This window comes from Lepisosteus oculatus, chromosome 3 (genome assembly GCF_040954835.1).
Source record: "Lepisosteus oculatus isolate fLepOcu1 chromosome 3, fLepOcu1.hap2, whole genome shotgun sequence".
Taxonomy (NCBI): Eukaryota; Metazoa; Chordata; class Actinopteri; order Semionotiformes; family Lepisosteidae; genus Lepisosteus; species Lepisosteus oculatus.
In genome coordinates this window covers 60,267,675-60,288,435 of record NC_090698.1, presented here as the reverse complement: position 1 = coordinate 60,288,435, position 20,761 = coordinate 60,267,675, and the positions used below count along the sequence as shown (strand labels likewise).

The following is a 20,761-nucleotide window of genomic DNA, read 5'->3' as shown; positions in this document are numbered from 1 at the left end:
CTGGGAAAGCTTCTATTATTTCTATCTGGCTGTTACAAAACAGATAATGTACTTCACATGATGCGTAACACTATTAAGAGCGCGCCGGGCACAGTTAGAAGCCCACGGAGATGGTCTCTTGTAGTATTTTGCTAAGGAGGTCCCGGACATACTAAAGATGCGAGAGAGACTGACTCATAGTATCTTGACGACAGCTTCTCTCCTGCCAGTTGGCAGAGATTCAACAGCATTCGCAGCTGTGAGCGGGCAGGGTGATTGTTTACACTGCCTGCTGAATAGCTGCTGATCTGCTGTATTCAGCCCATCTTGCTGGATAATTGGAATTTGGGCAAGCTGAAAGCACATCCTGTATACTGTCTGGCTCAGTGTATAAAGGGCAAGACTGGCGTGGTCCTGTCAGGGCTGTTGTATTTTAAGTAGAGTTTTGAGACTGGTACTTGCTTCGTGATCATTTAACCTTAATATGTGGCTAGGAAAATGTTTGATATCTTAATTGTACAGATGCAAGAAGAAATGTATTATTTGTAAGGGTGAGTTTATATGAGTTTGAGTAAAAGATATGTGTTGCAACATCTTAAGTTAAATGCATACTTATGAATTTGACGGACTTTGCATGTTGATAGGACTCTAGCCTAATTATTTTTTTCCTTTTGTGAGAAGGCTACCAGTATCATTACAGAACTTTACGGGATATATATTCATCTTAAAAATGGTCATCTGCAATGCATTTGGTAAATTTAAGCATTCCAGTGTTTGTCACCTCCTACTTAATATGGCTGTAAAACTGAGATGGATGTGGCTACTTTTCGACAGCTATTACTCAGGAGGCCCGTAAATTTGATTGGCTGCTGCAATTCAAGCAGAATCATTCGATTTGAGAGTAACAGAAAGATAAGATATCCAATTATCCAAATAATTTGCAGGGTTAGCTACTGTTGCCATGGAGACCTGAGTTGGAACAAATTAAATTTTAAGCAATGAAATAATCTTAAAGTGCGCATGGGAATAGGAAAATTTGGCTGTGGCACTTGGGTAAATTGAATCTAAGCTTGACATGCTATTGTATGACATTGATGTACTACTGGTATAAAGTTTTAATGGCACTACCTTGCCTGATTCAAAATAACTGCTGCATTTAGAATATCAATATAAAAGGAGTTCATTGCATTTATTTATCTAACAAGGACAATGTAATGATTTTGAATCTTATCAATCTGCATTTTCTCAGACCAATAAACACTGTGGTTCAGAGCTCCCTTTTATCTCCAAAGAAAAACCAAATGCTTTAACTTAACTAATGTATGCATTTGCATAATTTCTACAGAAAATCTGTCCTTGCCATAAGTATGCATTTGAGTATCTATCTTATCATATCTTTATTCCATACTAAATTGTGAACGGTTGTCATTACAAAAGATGAATGGTGCAGCTTAGTGAATACTGGGATTTTTGTATGCAGTGGTAGGTTTCCATCAGTGCCAGTTTAAACGTTTGCTACACTATTTCAGTTAATCTGAAAATAACTTTCCAGAATTCAAATTTCTTAATTAATCTTAGTTAGACCTCATGAAATAAATCTGTCCCAATTATATACTTGTAGGTAGCTGTGTCAGCATGCGTAGGCTGCAAAGGAACAAGTAAAAGTTTATTCTATGCTGAAAAGAGAAGAAAAGAAATGCAACGTTTCACCTTGAAGAAGGCTCCACAGCCGAAACCTTGTTTTTCTTCTTTTCAGCATGAAATAAACCTTTTACATCTTCCTTTACGTAGTTTTAAGATCTTTAACGCCTTTTAAAGTGAACCTCAGAGGTTTTAAAGGTCCCATACTAATTCTAATGTCATTTGGGAACCAAACTGGCCCATTAAACCACTGCTTGGAGTCACTTTCGCAGCACCAGTAAGGGAACTCTCCCATTTCCCTCCTGATACCTATAATACAGTCTATGACTGCTTGCCTGGGGTGGGTTATGTGGTATGTGGTTATCTGATCTACAGCAATGGTGTACAGCCAGAACAGGTCACACCCTAAGAAGCTTGTCAGTAGCTTGTCAGCTTGTACATAGCCATTCTTTATTGGTCAAGGGCAATCCCTTGACAATCCACATTCTAGGCTTTAATATTTTTTTGGGGGAAAATTATTCTTAATTATTCTGATTAATCAGGATTTTTATAGGATGTCATTTGTTTTAGAAACTGAATATGATCCTGATAGTCCCTGACATTGTCCATATTGAAGCCCACTAAGAGAGTTCACTGAGTTTAGGCTATTAATGTTCCTGCAAATCTTTAGCAGTGGGGAAAATGTTGTTTAAAGAGGAGATGTCCCTCTAACAGAAATCACAGCAGACTGAAACTTGATATCCATACTACATTGAAGACTGCTCAGAAATATTACTCTATCTAGTCAGCTTGTACTGTATATAGGAGATCATACTGAAAACAGGTATGCTGTGATATGTAAAATGTGTGATGGTAGAACCCATTACCACCAGCTAGCCTTTACTTTTTGTAACCTGCTGAATATTGAGACAACATCCAAATGTTAAAATTGCTGAAATCTGTGCAAAGCAGCATTGCTTAATTTTTCTTGAGCCTTATCCATGTTGAGATCTGAAGCTGAGTTCAGTGCCATCACTAAGGAGGAAACCATCCTTTAAATAGTAGATATCCAATTGCTGTAAGTTGCTGGACTTTATTAAGTGCTCATTAATGAATTGTCAGTTGACAGTTTGCAGTAAATGTAAAGAAAGTCTGTGCTGCAGTTATACCTGATGGTTAAGAATGCTTACAGGTGACAATATTTAGGAGTTTTGGGACTGTATGACAAATTTGCTGAAACCATGTGCTTTGGCAAGAAAGTATGTTTAAAGCACCTTCTTATTAATGTTCTATTCATTAAAAACATTACTTGATGTAAAGTGTTATTATCTTTCAATAATGCTGCTGTACATATGTAAACCTTCAAATCTATCATAGCTTTAGGTCTTTAATAACGCATGAAACTTATACCTTTATAACATTTTAGTTTCAGTTTTACTAGAAATATGTATTTGATGGATGTGGAATACAGTGCTGTACTGGAGAAATTGGCTTAAGCTTTGATGTTCCTTTTTAGATAGCAGCGCAGTAGAAACGAGGCATGGATGGGGCCTGGTTCTTTCAATTTGTCAGTGAAAATGAGAAATTAATATTTCACAGTTTTATGGTGTTGTTACTTGATCAAAGCATTCAGCCTCTAATTAGTAAAAAATTAAAAAGTGAGCTAAAAAATAAAGAGGTAAGCTTCACGCAGACTACTTAATCATGCAAAATGCAGGAGAATTCCTTCATGTTAATTTTAATGATGCTTCAAAAGGGAGGAAAGCACTTAAGTGAGGGGCCCGCCAAGCTTGTCATTTGCAAATAAATCAAAAGGCCATCATCGCTGTAGCAGGAGCTGATGAATGGAATTGCTTTGTCATTCTTTGATAGGCCTTGCTCTTAAGCCTGCTATTAAAAATGAATGCAAACGTTCAAGAGGCTCTGCATTAGGAACATAAACAATTAAGGGCACTTGAGATGCTCAGCTAAGAGCTGCCAGACAGATACAAGAGCTTTCTCCTGGAGACATGGCCCACAATCTGCCTTGCCAGAGAGCTAAAGAGAAAGCTCAATTAGTGTAGCCAGGGCTAGCCAAGCAGCTTTCAATCCTAGTTTATCTTTTTTCCTTTCATTGTTTTAAATGCAAAATACTTGAAGTCCATTAATCAGTACACGATGGCTGTTCACACAGATGGAAGCTGCTAGCCTTCAATGCAGATGCTTTTGGAGTGTAACTCTTGGAGGATTTTAATAAGCATTGAAAAAATATAGCCACAAACAATCTGCTTTTTCTTGGATGGGTCAGTTGACTTACTGCTTTTACCATGGCTATGGGAAAATAGAAATAAATGCTTGCTATTTTTTTTTTAGCATGGAGAATAAATTTGAGCTTGAATTTGCAAATTATATAGAAAAGTATGATCACATACTGCTTTAATTCAGCTGACAATATTGATTTAGTATCCGTGGTTTTTAGTGGAGCCCATTCTGTTCATCTAAATTGTTTTTTATCTAATTAAGATCATAGGGAGTACCTTTCTGTACCTCTTTGACATGGGTGCTGGTACCAATTTCAAAGGTTTTTGGTTTCCAATAAAAAAAACAAATTGCCGAAAACATTTTTACTTGTGTATTATAATACATAAGTAAGTCTTGTTTTTAATTGTCATTCAAGTTTTGAATGGGAAAATGCTTTTAATATTTACCATTTTCAGCTATACGGTAGTTGTGAATACATATGGCAAGTTCACAACAGTTTTTTTATCGACTTAAATTTGGATAATAGATGCAAATGTAATATTACATAACTCTCAACTGTTGTTTTATATTTTTAAACCCTGGTGTTTTTTTTCCCTACAGACTGAGATCGCTAAGAGGCTGAATACAATTTGTGCACAAGTGATCCCATTTTTGTCTCAGGAAGTAAGTAAACCAGCTCAGCTAAAGTTCACTTGCCTTTTCTGTTTTCAAATTGTCTGCTTTTGAAATGTTATTTTTGGCAAGGCATATGTCAGAGAAAGATCTGTTCTTCCCGCAGCTTGAAATGTCTTGTTGATTAGTCTGGAGGAACGGGTGGTAGATCATAAACACCAAGATGACAGATGAACCTCAGATTTAATCTTTGTTTTATAATGCTTGAACAAATACTATTTTTAAGGAATATTTCACAGCCATTTTCTTCAGTGTTTAGTCAGCATTACATAAAACAGACTGAAAATCCATTCATCTGTAACCCCTAACACATGAGTAATATTGCACGATCATAACATGCTTTATGAAAGTCTCCTAATTAACACTATAGTAGTTCAGGTGGGTATTTGTGTCCGCTACAAAGGAAAAAGTAAAAGTCTTCCACCGCCTTCACACCCAAAGAAGGCTCCACAGCACAATGTTGTGCTTCTTTCAGAATGGAAAAAACTTTTACTTGTTCCTTAATTAACCCTATGTAAAGTTTGGCTTCCTTTTAATTTATAGCAGAATAAAAGGTTGAACAAAGAGGCAAAGGCACAAATACATATTGGACTGTGACTCTTGCATGTCTTTCTGATCATCCTGGTGCCAGTCAAGAGTTGCAGGAGGGGGATAATCTGAGAGACTAAGAAATGGCTGGATGTTTTTTTTGGGTTGCATGTTGGGACAAACAATGAATATGGAATCCATACATTTGCAACATTGCTTTTTGAGAGGTTCACAACTTTACAATTTTTAGATCGTACAGTAAATATCCGAGTCTTTTATTTCATTTCAATAAACATTATTGCAATGAAAACCTTCTGAAAATGAATAACACAGAGAATTATGTTAGTCTCTGTCAACACTAATTGCTGTGTTGTATCAGTGGTCATGTGCTCATGGTGTTGTGTGCATTGTCATTGATACAGAAATTGGCCAATTATCTGAAAGACTTCCAGGCTGTTGCTTGTCTATGAATGATTTTTTTTAAAATTTTTAGTTGATTTAACACCCCTTGGAAAGTAACAATATATTTTACAGTTTTTCTGTCTTGATTTGTGCTGAACTGTATTGGCTGGTTTATTGTATAGGGTTGCTGCAGCCTGTAACATGCCTCTTATGCTGAGATTGTATTTTGGAGAAGCTCTAAGTGCTCTAAAATCCCAAACAGGCCATTATAACATTGTCTTAATAGAGATGACTTCCCTATAAAAGACTTGTTTGACTTATTAATATATTATATTGAGCATGTCATTGGATTATTGGTAATAGTACTTATTCTGATCTACACACCTTTTTAAAGCTCCACTCAATGTCATTAGCTTAGTGCTTTACACAGAAATGAAATCCATGAGTTCTCAGTTATTTCAACCATTTTATGGATTTTTTTTGTTTTATTTCGATTTCTTTTTTTCTTAAAGAGCACAGTACCGAAAAACAGGTTTCAAAGCGCTATACATGGACTTACTGTGAAATAATGGAAATAATTAAATTTCCCCTTGTCCTTGAAAATCATGGAAACAAATTAGTCAACACCTTAATAATTCCTTGCATTTTATATAGAGCTTTTCATTCTAAAGTACCATAAAGCGCTTTGTATAGGAGTGAGTCCACCCTGTACCATTGAAGTGCAGCACCCACCTGGGTGATGTGAATAATGGTTGCTCCATCTGTTGTCCCACTACAGACCAGAAAGTCTCTCCACCCAGCATTAGCCAGCCCCAGCCTTACTTAGCTTCTGAGATCTAACAGTACATGACCAGGTTGGGCTACAAGTTGGTAGCCTTGCTGCCATTCATTCTGGGTGCTGAAAGATTGCTTTTTGTGCACAAAAAGGTGTTTTTAGATAACTGATTCTCCATATGGACTGCAATCCTTTGTGTGCAGTGTTTATAATCATGTTACACTTCTGCTGGAAACGCAGATTAGAAGGACATTTCAAATTTTCCAAAAACTGCAAGAAAAAAAGTCCACAATTTATGTCTTGTGATGTATGGACAAAAAATTACCAAATGCAGAACATTACACGCTGTTGTATTTCTATACCCTGTGGAGGTTACCGATTTAAGCAGTTACTTAAAATATTTAATTTTCGTGTTTCGTGTTAATATTTTTATCTACAGCCTTGTCTTGTATATACTTGAGGTGGGTAGCTGCGTCAGCATGCGTAGGCTGCAAAGGAACAAGTAATAGGTTTATTCCATGCTGGAAAAAAAATAAGAAAGAACACAATGTTTCGGCCTTGGAGCCGTCTTCAGGTGTCACCTGAAGTGACACTTCTTCACCTCACCTGAAGAAGGCTCCACGGCCGAAACGTTGTGTTTTTTTTCTTTTTTTCAGCATGGAATAAACCTATTACTTGGGCAGGTATTGACCATTTGCATATACTGTATTTAATGTGTGTGTGTATATATATACATATAATATATGCAGTGCCTTCCAGATGTATTCAGACCCCCAATAAATAAAAACAAAATGATAGTTATAGATGTCTTGCTAACAAAATATCAGGTTCACTTTCCACATTCCTGGTTAGTATTGTACATATACCAACTGTTAAATTTTTTTTTTTCCCCAACCGTAGGTGCAAATGTCTGATGCCGCTAGTCTAACATACAGCACCAGACTATTTCCAAAGTTAGAGGACTATATGAAAAGTAATTTCTTTGAATTCTGAATTGGTCTTTACACAAAGGCAACAAAAGATAGAAATGTTCATATTTTTTTTACAAGTACAATATGAAATGTAAGTACAAGGGAACAGATGTAACCAGGAAGGAAAACTTGTGAGAGGTGCACAAAAACCTTTGATGAATAAGGTTTCAGAAACTAACTTGACATAAACTGTAATGTTGATTCCACAGAGAACAGTGCACCATCTGAAGATATAGGTAATTCAAGCAAAAACATGAGGTGCAGCTTAATCCCACTGGGACTTGGCCACAACCGCTCCCAAGCACATCCTGCTTCAGAGCCACACAGCGAGCACGACATGGCATCTAGAGGGGAAGCCGGCAACTGTCTGCAAGCTCAATGCAGAGCATGTGTTACACAAGTGCAGCTGGTATTGCTCTCAGTGGTGGTCACACATGACTACCCTGTGGCTTTTGCAGTTTTTGCAAGAGGCCATCAGTGAATCAGTTCTTAATCAGCATAATGAATTTACCCAAGTCCACTCAATACTATATCGGTTTCAAAACCTGCCATGCAGTATAGTCAGTTTCTGGATCATAAAGTCGGAATTTATTGAGTATTTTTTATGCTTACTATTAAACAAATTATATGTGGATCCATTTGTCTGAATGACCTTATTACGGTGATTAAGATTTGTAAAATGTTAATGTACAACCTCTTTTTACTGTTGGAATGTAATTTTAACTTCTGCATCTTATTTATGTTTTTTCACTCTACAAAACATATACGTGGGTGTTTTACTTTGTGTACATGTTACAAAATTAGTTTCTAGCTCCCCATTCACAATTTGTTTTTCTGTTTTTATTCACCTAGCACCAACAGCAGGTTGCACAGGCAGTGGAAAGAGCTAAACAAGTTACCATGGCAGAACTGAATGCTATCATCGGGGTACGTGGCCTTCCAGGTCTCCCTCCTACAGTGTGTATACCTTTCTATTACTTACTGCTTGGGGTTGTGGGTCAGGGGGTGTGGGGGACTGTGAAACTGCCCTGTGAATTCTTCTGAGGACACCTGCGGCACTGTACCTGTTTAAGGTGAAATACACTGTGAAACAGAATAACGCATAGCTATACCACAGCTGAGTACATTTTAGCATTATACAATAGTAGTATGCTTCCAAACATCTCCATAAAGCCACACTGTCCATCTCAATAAGTTCTCTCAGTGCTTCCCCCTAAGCCACAAAAGACATCAGGTGCACCCTAATGTATTACGCCCATTATGATGTCTGTAGTGGTACTAAAACGTCTGTGTGCAATCACTTTCAGCTTGAAACACCACAGTGCAAAACAAGCAGTTTCATGGATTGTTAGGTGGCAATGTCTCATTTTTAAATCCAATATTGGCTCCTGTATCTTTAAGTGCTGTACAGCCAACTTTCGTGTGTAAGTTTGTAGAAATATGCACAGTAGCTTCCAGTTCTTTGCATGTTTTTGATGCTATGTAACTGAAATGCTCCATCATAAAAAAAAATCCAGTATGCTCGGGTTTTGTTGCATTCATTAAAAACACAAAAAGGTGCAAGACTATCAGTTTTGCACAAAATGAATTTATCCCAAATAATTACATCTAAATGCCCAAACTTCAAAGTTGTTAACAGCTTAACTCTTCAATCAGCTGCTTCTTCTATGGCTTTGATAACATAGAGATGGCTTTCCCTGGAACTTGTGCTTGTACTGTGCTTTCCTTAGTTCATGTCATGTTCTTTTGGATTGTTGGTTTGGAGATTGGGGTGACCAGTCTTGAACATTCAGACGCATCTCATGGTCTCATTTGACATGGGAGGTAGTTGCAGTTTTGGAATAATTCATGACTCATGTTGCCATAAACTCGGCTACAGACCTCAAATTCATTAGCTGAATCTTGTATTGCAGTTTTGAAAAAACACTCTAATGGCCAAAGTTTTTTTTGAAGATTCACAGTTGTTGCCCTTAGGTGCAAATTAGACTTCCCAGCCACTATTCTGACAATACATATGGATAAAACTTTCCTATATCTTGTTCCTTGTGGGATAACCTGTTAACCTTGAACTAGGTAATGGGCATCAAAGTAAAAACGTTGATGTCTTATGGATTTTTAATAAGCCATTAATAGACTTTAAATCTCTGGATATTATCTGACATGGTACTGTTTTTAGTCTCAGTGTCTTGTACCCTTTTAACCTTTATTTTTAGTTAAGGTGATATCCAGAATTTTATATAAACTTTCTGAAGGGTTGTGAAGCTACCAGATGACTAACAACATTTGAAGAATACACATTGTCATTATATGAACAATATTCTTTTAAATGCTGTTTGGGCTGAGTCTCAATTTTAAGAGAAATAAATCTTCTTAATGAGCAATTCCAAAATCCAAAAAGGGAAGTGTCCATATGAAATCTTAATCAGTAGATGTTAAGTTGGCAAACCGATTTCTACTGTGGATCAGGTGAAGAAGTGAGAAATTGCATCAGTGCTTGGAAAGACTCTGCTCTGTCAACTCTACTATACCTGTAAGATGTTGGCCAAATACGGGTGGTTGTCTATAATGGTATTGAAAGGGTTCTTAGTTTCTGTTAAAGGAATTATTTTGTTTTTAATTTCAGTGTAATTGGTAATAGTACCTTCACTTGGTATAAAATACACTATTTTAAGGTATGGAGTCTTTAAAATGTTGTTTCACTGAATTATTCAGGAACTTTTTTTATTTTGATAAAGTTAACATTATGCCGTTACGAAGTTACATTTTTGAAAATTTCTAAGCCGCAACAATCATACTTTTTATTATGCCATCTAAATGAGCTCCTATGGTCTTATTTATTAATCCTGTTTACTCATATTTTAAGCACCTGTTCCCTAAAGATTGTTATACAACCTACAGTAACATTGAGATTATAATTTATGAAAGTTCTTTGTGTGGTATGCTGTTGACCAAAGACATGAGTGGGCAGTGGGCACGATACTAGTGCAATGGATTATTCTTTGGTTCTGGAGAAAGGCGTCTTTTATGCTTCAGGAGGCTACACTGAAAAGGCTGGTTTTTGAGGTTGGCAGCGTGGCATTGGAGATGTTCCATAACACATTTTTATTATGTAATTTAAATTACATGTATAGTTTAATTTCCTCTTTGAGTTGAAGACAAAAACAATTTGCTGGGCACAAGATATGGTGTGAAAAAATAACATTATAAAGAGTCCTTTATGTAAATAGTTTGATCTTTTTTTTCCCAAAATAGCGTTCACTTTGAGCAACTATACAAAGAGAATATATATGTGTGTTTTGGAGGGGGGGGGCAGGTCTATGGTCATGAAATGTAAGTAGCCTTGTTTCTTGGTTGACAGACCTTGGTATAATTCTTGTTTTATTAAATTATGTTTAATGCTCTGAAATGTTTTCTGAAATTGCATTCTCTTTGCAGAAAGCTTGGGAGGGGGCTATTTACATTTTACTCAAAAGAGGATGCCTCCTAATTGCCTCTTTTCACTCCTTTTAACCATTTTGCTGCTAAATGCAGGAGATTGTTTGCTTCCTTGTTGAACTGACTAGCCATCAGTCACTCTATTTTTGCATTTCAAATGAGTTTAATGAAGCGTGCAGACCTGCCATCCAATAGGCTGCTGTTTGTCTTCAGATTCAGAAAAATTCCCAACGTTTTCGGTTGCTCAAGGTTGGAAAGAGAATTAGCTGGGACACGAGAAATAGACATTAAAAATATTCCAGCATTAGCAGCTTGAGCAGATTCAAATTACTCATTTATCAATTTATGTTAATTGCTTGTGAGAAGATGCCCTGCTGGTCTTTATAGTTTTCTCAGACACTTTGTGATGATAATTAGACATGCTGCTGTACGGATTAATGCTGGCACAGACCAGTGACGTGCATAGACAATGGAACCAGTTAATCCATCTGTGCTTAAAACTACATCCCTACTGGAGATGGGTTTTATTTTATTTTTTTTTCTTATTCTTTTGGGTGAAGGGGGAGGAGGAATAAGTGCAGGGGATTAGTGCTGATAAAAGAATTGGCCTCAGCTTGAAAACTTTCCTTTCATCAGTTTCTCAATTGCAGCTCTGCAGTCAATTTGCCTGTGGTAAGCTATTGGCAGTCAATTAGGTGAAATAAACTGGGAGGGTGACCTTCACTTCCTTTTAATAGCTTTTTCTCCCTGAACCGGTGAGCTTCAGTGGATTTTCAGCTTAAATTTTATTCATGCCGCTTTATAATACTTGACAGCTTAGCCTTGCATAAACATACAGCCCTTTTGTGTGCCTCCCTTCTCAAATTGTGCTCCCACCCCCCTTGTCTATCAGATTTGTATTGCTACTCTTTGGGTTCATTGAAATTTTTTGGAAAAAAAAATTTGGGTTCAAGTGCTGGTAAAAGGTTCTGGTATGAAAGGATCAGTCAACGGTAACTACGGCCATTCTCATGCAAAAAACAGCGAATACAAATGATGGGCCATTTTGTTTTAAGGAGAAGGGAAAAACGGGCAATGGACTTTTCATGTGCTTTTTATTATTTCTGTGCCTAAAGGTTAAATGCAGATTGTTGAAGTACCCTTACAGGCAAAATGGTGCCTCCCACTTAATCTTAAATTCAGACTGCTCAATTACTTTCCTTAAAATCCCAGTTCATTTTATCCTATTTGAAAATTAGCCTTGAATTATGAACATGAATGGATGATGTACAATCACCTTAAGATCCTTTCATTTGCTTTCACACCAAAAGCAAATAATGAATCATGAAAATGTTGATTTACGTTTATGCACATTAGGTTGTGGAACATGTAAATCCTTGAAGCTGATTTCCTTGACTTGCTTGATTTCCAATTGATACTAAGGGAGTCTAACTTTTTATTTTAAATCTCTCCAACCATGCACTTCCAGGCTTAAGTGCTCCATAATTATGTTTTAGAGTACAATGGGTTTCATGCTCTGGCACATGCTTGATTTTACTTGAAAGGGATTGTGTGCATCCTGACAAAATGAAGCGGTGTAAAATCGGGTTGACAATTCACTAGACCTTTAGTCTCCCTCATTGCACATGCAATGTGTCAACCTGTCTCCCCAGGGGAGGAGGCTGCAGGAGCCTGTCTGCTCCTCCTAGCAGCAGCCAGGGCTGCAGTAAACTCTGCCCAGTTTGATAGCAGCTGTCAGTATTGTTCTGGGATCTGACCCATTGGTAAGAACAATGAGGGGACATGCTCTTAAACCACAGCAGCATTTAAGCCAAGAGCAGACGTAGATGTTTGATGGTTTAGACAGCTATTTGCAGCATGAAAGATCTCCTAAGTAGGGGAAAAGTCTTGTCAGTGTATGTGTCAGAAAGGTATGATCAATTGTTTCCATATGCTTGCGATTGAACAACCTCAACTGACCTGTACCTCTGTGGAGTTTCCGCACGTGTAAGCTTGTGTATACAAATGTAATGTATAGGCCCTGGAGTTTCTTGATCATGTGCTCTTCAGGGCTTCTCACTGTAGGTCAATCATTAATCCTTCATGCATCCCTAGACATGCAGTCATTACTTAGATGTCCAGCATAATTTCTAATCTGATAATATGAAGATATTGATGCAAATCAGTAAATTTATGCAATTAAAAAGCATAAAGAATAATTAAAAACTTTTTAATTGCAGTTTATTTTAATTCATTGAATGAATGCATCTATTCACCTGGTGTCCAGCACATCAACAGACAGGACTTAATTTGACGTAACCTGAATCACAAGATAAAAAGGAAGTCATGGAAAGAGTCAAGGAAAACTCCAGCCAAATGTATATAGTACACGCACATAACTAATAACAGAATTGCTTTTCTTATCTGTTATAGTTGGGGAAATCCAGTGCTGGCTTTTGTAACTTGGGGAATTTCATGTATCATGTACTGTATGGTATGTGAGTTACTGTGACTCACAATGATAATCTGCAGAGCATTTTGGAAAGGAGCTGGCAAGACAAAATCCATGTCTTAAATTCAGGAGCACAGACCAGGTTCAAAATGATAAAAAAATGACTTAAACATTGATTTTTCAGAATATTGTTTTCCGGTCTGATCCCTCTGTGAGGAGCCCTGAACATCCCATCTGGTTGCCTCATGAGAAGTGCCCCCTTATCTCTACCTTTGTTAGTAATATCAATACTCTTACCAGACGTGAACATGAGATGCAGAATGTCAGTGAAAGCCAAAGGAAAATTGCCTGCTTTGAGCTGCAAGAATCAAATGATTTAAATGAAAGTATTTCTTGAATATAAAGTGATGTTTTAAAAATTGAATTTATTTCTTTGCCACAGTGGTTATGCTTTTAGTTTGGCTAAAAGTGAATGTGAATGTTTCTAATAGACTGTTTTCATTTTTGCTGCATTACTACTAAAAGTAAAGATAAGGATTAACAGGATATCTTTCCCATCATACCTACATCACAGTATTGATGTACAATATAAAATGTAAAGCATTGCAAGAAAACTGATAAAGTAATTTATAAGTTCTGCTTAAAATATACAATGGATTTTACCTCCGCACTGTATATGATATTATCCAGTATCTCAATGCTGAAGTATTTTACAGGCTCCTCCGACAATGCTTGGTAATTTAAATACTTTTATAATGGTAGGTTGTCTTTCTTAAGTACCCCCAGAAGTATGTTAGCTGAAAAAACAAGTGCCTAGTCTTTGCCTGTGCTGAGCATCTCTTGTTATAAACAGCTCTGCCCACTTGGAACTATTTTTATCAGAGCTGTGGTTAATTGCTGCCATAGAGCAGGCTCTGCTTTATGCATTGCTGGGTTTTTAAAAGAAACCGGACCCAGCTCTTGCTCTTTGAGCAATGATAGTAATTGCTCGTGGGGCAGACCTGTTACTTGGTTTGTTCCACACTGTTCTTATGGCAGGTGTCTAGTTTTTAATTAAGGGCCAATGGACATGCTCAGTTGACCGAAGCATTATTACAATTCTCTTAAAATATAAAAAGACCTTGGATAGAGGTGTTCCATGAAGGTTAATAGAGCTGGAGAGTGACCCAGGTACCCTCAAGTCTGATTTTCTTACACCTCTAGCTGAGTAGCTGTCTTGGGAAATCTTGAAATGTTTTAAAATGTCTTTTTGTAAGTGTATGGTTTAAAGTGGATAGTGTTTAACACTTTTTTCCCCTCTTTATCTTAGTTTGTTTCCTCAAAGAAACATGGCTCTAGCATACCAGTGTCACAAAGGTGTTGCTATTCTGATAAGTAGGGCCTGTTGGTTATTTTTTGTTCTTTCTTGTCAAGCCTTAAGAAAATCCCTAAACAGGTTATATCACCACCTATGTCTAGTCCTTGCATTCTACGGAGAGTCACTCCAGTCATTGAGTTTGTTTGTGATCAGTCATTACGTCAACTGATTAATCAAAATACCACAAGCATTAAATCATTATCCAACATCCCTGTGTGTTTTTTCTAAAAAAGTGCATGAGTAGAGTGCCAGTCTGTTTCGATTCCTGATGTGTATAAATATAAGGAGTTGCAACTACCTTAAGTGATTTGTGCATGTTAGGGGGTAGACCTGTGTACTGTAATAAGTAGCACCTGTAGTATTAGAATATAATACAGCCTGTCGCATGCCATTAAGTGATGTGTGAAATAGCCAAAGGTGTACCTTAATTCAGACTGTCGGAGCACTCTGTTGGTTTTAAGCCTAGGACTATAAAGACAACCTTGTTGACAAAAGCCTTTGATCATACCTGGCAATTTAACATTTTAATGTGTTTTATGTTTTAGTGATATCCATTGGTGTCAAACATTTTGAAGGGAAAATTTATAAATAAATACTGAAAAAAGTTTTAAAAGAAAGGTGCTGAGTACACCACAATTAAATTGAGTCTGATTTCGGCAAAATGGAAATACTTTGTTTAGAACATTTAAAAGGCTTTAGTTGCAGTTTCTGATAATCTTGGTTTGACAGGAAAATAATAAATACTACTACATTACGTAACATTTTTATGATATTGGTCTAATTGGCTTAATCTTTAGCGCAGGAGATTTCAGCAAGTTTAGACCAGATTATACACCGAACATGTGCTTTGTGCTTCCAGTTTTAAAATCAGCTGATTAAAATCACTTTCAAGTGCTTTTGTCTTTCATCTCAGACTAAATTTAAATCTTGAATGCCTAAGTATTTGTAGGAATGTTTTTTTACTAGCTCTAAATTATTTCCAAAGATTTTCATTCTTGTTTGTGCAACACCTTAGCAAAGTTTCTAAGAGAATTTGCTCATATGATTCAGTTTCTCACTGTCTAACAGGTACTTAAATGCTACTGTTGGATGTTTGGTTTCTTTGCTTTTTGGTAGGTGGTATTTGGCTGTGACCAGCATGAAGAGGGAAAAATATAGGGAGTTAAAAATATTCCTTTATATATTCTGCACACTTTTGTTTTCTAAGTAATTCCATAGCTAGCTAGAATGTAATCGCAAGTCTATCCATTGTAAATTTGTGTTTGCTGTGAACAAGCGCACAGCCATGCCTGCTTGATTAGTTATGTCTGAAATTCAAGTAGTGATAGGTTCTGGGTTTAGTATAAAAAAATAAATGAATTATGAAGTGAGACTATGTAAAATCATATATCTTGTTTTGTGTAATATATTTCAGGAAATGTAATTTAAAGTGCATTTTAATTTTGATTCAGTATGAATTACTTGCTTATTTTAGTGAATTGTATATCTTGCATAAAAACTGATAACATACCACTTTATAGTAGAACCTGTTCATTTGGGAAACTCTTATGTTATTATTAATGTTTAATTATTAATCGTTTAACATTGTTTAAGTGTATTCACATGCATTACAGTGTTCATACCCTAAGCATCAATGTGCTAGAGGGGATGGCAGTATATCGGATTGATTACTTGTTTTCTTCATACACTTATTGTTTTTTCTTTCTTTTTTTTTCCTCCCTCCTGTCTCTGCCTGATCGGTGTGCATCCTCACAGCAGCAGCAGCTCCAGGCCCAGCACTTGTCTCATGGACATGGCCCCCCAGTGCCCCTCACCCCCCACCCTTCAGGCCTACATCCGCCAGGCCTGCCACACTTGGGTGGTAGTGCGGGTCTGCTGGCTCTCTCCAGTGCCCTTGGTGGGCAGCCTCACCTAACAGTCAAGGAAGACAAGAAAAACAGTCATGACCCGGATCACCACAGAGGTGAGAGGCCAGGCAAGCTCGATTAGGACCATTTCAGTATGAACAACCACACTTGTTTTCTAATCCGCTTTGTGCTGGCTTTTTTTGGGTTAAGATGCAAGGAAAAAAACACCCAGTTTTTCTGAGACATTTTTGATTGGGGGGGGTTGTGATTGGGTACATTGTGTGAGTGCATAAGTGGGACATTCAGTCGAGCGATGGCGAGTGATAATGTTTTGTTATAAGTTTAAGTGCAAGTTTTGTTTGCATTGAAGAGCTGAGGTCCCATTTTTAATATTTTTTAAATGTTTGTAAATTCCCTATTTCAGAAGAATTAGTTTTCTTGAAGCGGTCTTCAGCTACTGTATTTTACCAAATGTTTGGAATTTGTCAGTCTTGAAAGTGATCACGTTTAAGTTTGTCCTTAGTGTCTGCACTCTATGCTAGAATCCTTATCTTAAGCCTTATTTCCAAAAGTTAAAATTGGTTTTTGAAGGCAATGGATTATTTGTCCATATTGTAAACCACTGATTAGGTTTTAGAATTACAAAGACTGAATCATATGTGGTTTATGCTATGTATTTGAAGTTTTTGTGAAAGGGCAGGCTGCTAAAGTTTTTAATGTTTTTTTTACAAATGATTAAATTGTATTTTTTCATATGCATTAACCAGAAAACTGTATCATAGAACAATATATACACCAATGGTAATGTTACAAGTGGAAGGCTATTGTAATCTATTTCTTGGACGTATGGTGGGTAGTGTTTCTGAAAGGGACAGGGCCTCACTTGTAACCTGTCGTTAATTACCTTTACATCCTTTCTTTCATACTTTGGCTGTGGTCTATGTACAAGTTATCATAATGGAAAGATTGCTAAATATGTCGCAGTAGTATACAAACATCTGTGTATAATGCCAACAGGTTATTCGATCCATGCCAAGTGCTCAGTTATCCTACATCATGAACGTCTTTCCTGCAATAATTGACATGCTGTTGCACTTACTTTATTTTGAAACAGATTAAACAATAATTTATTCAGCTATTGCTGCAAAGGGGCAAGGGTTAGTTTGAGAGACTGTAACTATATTGTTACTAAATAAGTGTAAAATTTTCAGGAAATTGCTGTATTAGGAATGTGCAATGATTTCTGTTAATAAAATCTGCTTAAAAACTTGAATTCGCCTGTGTTTTTCTAATTTCTTTTTTTCTTTGTTTTCATTTCTGTTTTTGCACCTTGTTACTGATCGGCCATGTTTGTGCATTTCTTGGTAACTGCGGAAACAGAGAGAGAACCAAGCACAGTAAGTACATTTGCTTTACTGCTAACTAATTTTAATGAACCTATTTGGCAACAGCAAGTAGTTTCTTTAAGAAACCTCAAAAATATATTTTTGTTTTTAATTAAATCGAAATGTGCATGATAACATCACTTAGTTTTCTCACTTGGAAAGGAAAAGGTTTTGTCTAGCATTTTACTGCTAGATAAAAATTATTGCAAATTGTATATCATCCAGATATTCTTGAGCATATATATCGTCCAGACGTTAAAGCACACAGTGGAACAGAAGTTTTGATTTGTAATAGGTAAATGGGGATGGTAATGAAAACTGGTAAGTGTTCTACACTAAACCACTATGAACAGTGCTTTTGTTTACATTAATCTAGACCTGAACATTAATAATTGCGCCTGTGTTAACGATCCTAATCAGAATTTCCAGTATTGGGATGTTCCACTAGTCCAGGTGTTCCAGTAACATGTTGCGTTATGTTTGTATCTTAGTGGTTTAGGTAGCAATGGTATATGAAAAATAAACTGGTTACAGTTAACAGCTGCTAGTTCTTGATTTTGCTCTTTTGTGTTGATTTTTAACTTCCTTTTGACATAGGCAAGTTAATATGTGATGCATTTTTAATTTAAATATAGTGTTGATGGGTTTCTTACATTTTCTGTGGAATCTTTCTCTTCCTGATCTGGTTTGCACTTTGATTAGGCAAAACATTGATGTCTCTTGCAACAATACAGAATCATTATTTAATCTCCTTCCTTGAAGTTACTGTAACTTTATGTACAGTCATCTACCCTCTTTCAGGCTCCTTGTTAAACAGTAGTAGGTCCAAGACTTTCACAAAACTTTAGTCATGGTTCAAAATTCTGAAAGTTGCAGCTTTCAATTGAAAGGAAATATCCACTTGGTTCAAGTGGTAGTAGTTCTTTAGGCTGAACTGAGAAAAATACAGGTAAAGTGAATATGCTTTAAAAAAATGAAAGATCCGAATGCTTTGTCACAAGAAGGATTTATAAGCATCCCCCAAATTTTCTGATGGTCAAAAATAAAGGGGACATTATATTAGGTGCCTGTGAGTACAATTGCCCTTCTTGGTGTAATATTTAGCGGTACAGCTGCTCTGTATTTAGCTGAAAAATGTTTTGAGAACACATTTCATCAAGTTAAATAGAACAGCAAGCACAAGATTTAGAAAATAGCAAGCAGTCATTAAAGGAATCTGATCACTAAGTTGGTCTCTAGGTAAAACTGAGTAGTATTTTTGTATCTATGTAAGTAAATCTCTTACATATTGATTTATTTTTTTTTCTTTAAGTAGGGGATAGTTTACAATAGTCTTGATGCCCATGTTTATCTCCAGAGAGTTTAGTGACAACATCTGTCACCTATTCATTTGTCTCACCTACTGTTTTCATAGCAAACAGATCTTTGAAATGCAAATGCCCTCAACCATGTTACGCTTATCATAAACATTTGTGGGTTAATGTGGAGTTCAGCTCTATTGTGTCATAAAATTGGGGCAAAGAGGGGGGGGGACAGTGAAAGGTCATGTCTTGGAGGAAAAGGACAGCCAGCCAGGATTTGCAAGTATTTAGCAGCTAAATGCTGATAACACTTTGTTTCTGAAGCCATTTAATTTGCTTATTTCAAAGCAGATGTATTTATTTTAACAACCCCCTCACTTTGCTTGTCCCCACCCACCAAAGGCACTTAGTTTTGAAATGCACTGTTGGAGAGATGTACTTTAAAGGAGCTCTTCACATGGAATTCCCAAAGCAACCTCTGAAGTTTACATGGTAGTAATCGCACTGGATATTGATGTCAGAAGTTTCAATGATTTTTATTCTTGCTTCGTGACTGTGGAACCATTTGTTTTAGTTTTACTATAGCATGTTAAGATTAAATGGGAGCTTCTTGTTGCACTTCTCACTGAACCCCCTTGTGTACATGTGGGGTAAATGTAGGCCTTTCTCTGTAGCTCAAAAGAGATGTAGCATATGCAGTATATTAGGAATTCATTACTCCACACATCTTCAAAGACTTGAACGTCAAGATTCTCAGAACATTGATGACAATGTCAATTCAATTTTTTAATGTGGTTTGATCCACCGATTTGTTAAATCTGCAGTAAATATCTATATCCTGCAAAGACATTCCTCGTATACCACTGGAAACTACTTGTAATGTAATAATAAGCAATGTAAAATCTATTGGTCACTAAAAAAACAAAATCATAATCAAATGTATATGACCTAAAAAATCCCCAGTCAAGTGCTGTACATGAGTATCTTAATTTGCAACAGGTGCAGTGTTATATCAACACATTGTTACAAGGGCTTAATGATTATCTAATTGTTTAAATGTGCAGTGTTCCACATTATTAGTCAACAGTGCAAGTTCACTGGAGCAGAAAGTGCATTATGCCTGGATCTGACTATTCAAGATAAATGAGGTCTGAGGATCTCCCAGTGTTTTTCTCAGACAAGCATGTATCGCTTTGAAAAAAATATTGTTCTCCAAGGGACACCTGGAAACAAAGCTTAGGACACCTATCTGAATAACAGTCATATCTACATGAAGTACTTCAGTTCACGTGCTCTGTAGTCATGAATGTTTTGCTCATTTGTGGCACTGGTTTATTTTATTTTTAAAAACCTGTGGACTCAGTCAGAGTAATGGTGCAGTATATACATATTTCATTCTTTGAGAGAGGCTTTCCCCAACTTGAAATTGTTTTTTTTTCTCTTTTGTAGGTGTTCAGATCTGCAGATTTTAGTTTTTAGCATATGCTCAAATGTGTTCACTGTGAAACAGTAAATCACTGCAGTTTGTAAATAGACCAACAGACCTCATACTAGTGTTGTTAACATAACACTCCCTTGTGTATTTTTTAAAAGCATACTGGCATGATTACAAAATAATGCAGCTAATAAGTAAATCCGTAAATAGTGGTTAGAAACATAAGGTACAGGTTCGTTCGTTCTCCAACCTGTTTGCAGAGGCTTTACATTATAGAACAAGGTTTGTAAAGCACTACAGTACTTGTCAAAACACTTCCTAATTACTTTGCTGAATGTGATGTAAGAAATGGATATTTGATAAATTTGCTTTGTTGCTCCCT

At 36.5% G+C, this 20,761-nt stretch overlaps 1 protein-coding gene across 5 annotated transcripts in view; it reads left to right on the top strand.

Moving 5' to 3' along the window:
- Positions 1 to 20,761, top strand: part of LOC102687815 (TLE family member 1, transcriptional corepressor) — a 47,810-nt gene that overhangs the window by 10,024 nt on the left and 17,025 nt on the right. For 2 of the 5 annotated variants that reach the window (XM_015368453.2, XM_015368441.2), the window contains 4 exons: positions 4,441 to 4,503; positions 8,041 to 8,145; positions 16,167 to 16,374; positions 17,639 to 17,655. In XM_015368453.2, the coding sequence (XP_015223939.1) occupies positions 4,441 to 4,503; positions 8,041 to 8,145; positions 16,167 to 16,374; positions 17,639 to 17,655 (393 nt within the window). The remainder of the gene's footprint in view (positions 1 to 4,440; positions 4,504 to 8,040; positions 8,146 to 16,166; positions 16,375 to 17,638; positions 17,656 to 20,761) is intronic. The other 3 variants (XM_015368477.2, XM_015368461.2, XM_015368467.2) reach the window with 3 other exon arrangements.